We start from the raw sequence: 2,671 nt of genomic DNA, 5'->3' as shown, positions 1-2,671 counted from the left end.
CTATGGAAATGATCCCTTGTGACTTCCTCTCTCGGCAGCTGCCTTCTTCACACACTCTTCAGCAACCTTACTCTTGTTCACCAACTCGGAGAAAGTCCTAATCTCCATTGGTCCCACCGAGCTAAAAATATCGCTCCGGAGTCCTCCTTCATACTTAATGCACTTCCATTCCTCATAGTCTCCCGGAGTTCCCTGACACATACGGGAAAACCTGAACAGCTGCTGAAACTTGTCAGTATACTCAGATACGGACATAGTACCCTGCTTCAGCTGCAGCAACTCAAGTTCCTTGGCCGTCGTGGCAGAAGTTAGAAAGTACTTCTTATAAAACTCCTCCCGAAAGGCATTCCAGGTGATATAGTCATCACCCTGCTGCATGAGATGTCGGACTCCTTGCCACCAATGTGATGCTTCCCCAGTGGGCAAATAGGTAGCAAACTCAACACACTGCCCTTCAGGTACCACCTGCGCTTGCAGTGCTTGCTCCATAGCCTGAAACCAGGTATCAGCTTCAGTCGGACTAGTAGTTCCCTTGAACTTAGGCAGATTAACCTTGAAAAAGTTTGCCAGTGTCATTAGGCCCTGAACTCCGCCTCCGTCATTGCCATGGTTGTTCATCTATTGCCCAAGAGCCTCTGTAATGGCTTGCATAGCAGCAGCCATATTCTCTAACGCTGCCATAAAATCTACCGGGTTATTTGGGTTGGCTTCCAGCCCCGAAAGATTAGTACAACCTCTCCCACGGTCTCTACCGCGTCTACGAGGTGCCATCTGGTTCCTATACACACCAAAGAATCGATATTAAGTTGATCAGTCTCAATATCAGAAGTTTAGTGCTTCAAAGTCCCAAATGCATGCTCATGAATGTTTATGCCTGTAATATCAAGCAGATATACTAATAGCACATAACACACATACAGAGAATGCACAAAAGCATTGTCAATCCGTCCCTCAGGCTCTATAGGAACGAACTGCTCTGATACCATAATATAACACCCTACCATACAGAGTCTTATGCTTAAGTCATAGTTCAGAGATGGTAAGGTATTACGACCTCTAAAATAAAAAACATAGTACATATAGTAGTAAAAAAATGATTATAACTAGGAGCTTTTGAAGAAAAAGGGGTAAAACAAATTCGTGACTCGAACACGCAACACTCCGATTGAGAACATAACGAATAAAGGAATAAGCTAAACCTAGATTATATATATACAAAAGAGTGTCAAAAACAGGAATATCAAAACTCAAAATCTAGTTGCGAAGATAACTGGTCCGAGCCTTGCAGTATATACATGTAAATAAAATAAGAAACCCCAAGGAAACCCAGAAGGACATAAATACAGAAAACCTATTCTCCAAAATCTCCTATAAGAGAAGTCATCACAGTTTGTAATATTTTGTGGAGATAAAAGTATCTAAACAATACATATAAACCAAAATAGAGTACCGAGAACAAAGGATCTTCGCTAATCCAGAAGTCTCCAGCATGCTTCAGTGAGAAGCCTCACGTCATGCATATGAAAACCACAAAATCTGCATGGGTGAGAACCGGAGGTTCTCAGTATGGTAATAGTGCCCTCATATCTAACATGTAAATATCCTGGGAAAGCCAAAGGCAATCCTAGAACTTCTAACAGATAATTCAAAGCTTATAAACAGGCTAAACCATAAATGGCAACTGACTAAGGATTCTTCAGTCTAACTAATACTTCCCTTTCTAATTCCATTAGACCTCCCAACCACCAGCAGGGGTATAATATGGCAAACACAGTTATATCAAACAAAAGATATACAAATAGGAACAGATAAGGCATTTAGACAATTAACAAGTAATATGCAGTCAAAGAGGCAATCTCAAACAATTCACATAGTATGAATATGATGTATGCCTGTCCTAATGGCTGATGATATCATCTATCGATTATATAGCCAACCCGATAAGTCCTGGTAGCTAACTATTGGACTGTCCCTCTGTCGTGCATCCCCAAATCGAGTTATCCTCGATCATCATCATGATCATAATCATAATCCATATCCAACACCCTCACTGGTGTATATTAACTAGGGCAAGCTCATCTGGAACTTTCACAGTGTCCGGCCACACTTACGACATAGAATTAGCAGAGTATCGAGTCTCCACCTGGAGCACATATTGGCTAGCTAGTGCTTTCACCCAGGGAAACTCGTATCTCAGATAGTGGAAGTGCAACATTCACATTTCATTCAATAAGCATATATGCAATCATATCCAGACATAAATCAATAATGGCTTCGCAGTAACTCGGCAATAACTCAGCCATCCGGCTCATAGTTCAATCCAGAACTAGCCAATTTATCAATAATTACAGCCCATCGGCTCATGGCACATAAGCACTTCCACCGCCATCCTCCGTATCTTATATAGTCATCTGTGATCATCATTGATCATAAATTTTTCCCCTTTTTTCATTCACAAGTTATCACATCCCCTAGCTCCTTTCTCATCGCTAGGTATATCATAATAATTTAAGACACAATGGGTGAGATCGGAGGCTTAGAAGTATGAAGTTTGGCTTTTAAAACTCAAAAATCAACTTTTGGATGAAAACAGGGTCACACGTACGCGTTGTCCACACGCACGCATGGATGGCCAAATAGTTCATCGACGCGTATGTGTTGCCCACACACA

General features: G+C 41.5%; 1 protein-coding gene across 1 annotated transcript; it reads right to left on the bottom strand.

The window, feature by feature from the left end:
• LOC107493540 (uncharacterized) lies at positions 1 to 618 on the bottom strand. Its single transcript, XM_016114627.1, has 2 exons — positions 254 to 618; positions 1 to 211 (listed from the first exon to the last, which is right to left on the bottom strand). Exons 1-2 carry the CDS (start codon positions 616 to 618, stop codon positions 1 to 3), a joined length of 576 nt encoding a protein of 191 aa, XP_015970113.1.
• Positions 619 to 2,671: the final 2,053 nt, after the last annotated feature.

The sequence above is a fragment of the Arachis duranensis genome, chromosome 6 (assembly GCF_000817695.3).
Source record: "Arachis duranensis cultivar V14167 chromosome 6, aradu.V14167.gnm2.J7QH, whole genome shotgun sequence".
NCBI classification, from domain to species: Eukaryota; Viridiplantae; Streptophyta; class Magnoliopsida; order Fabales; family Fabaceae; genus Arachis; species Arachis duranensis.
This window is presented reverse-complemented; position numbering and strand designations above follow the sequence as displayed.

Bases quoted from the DNA above. Each gene is read 5' to 3' on its own strand.
- LOC107493540 (XM_016114627.1), bottom strand. From the start codon at position 618: ATGAACAACCATGGCAATGACGGAGGCGGAGTTCAGGGCCTAATGACA. The intron at 212-253 runs GTCCGTATCTGA...GCAGCTGTTCAG, and splicing joins CAGCTGAAGCAGGGTACTAT to GTTTTCCCGTATGTGTCAGG.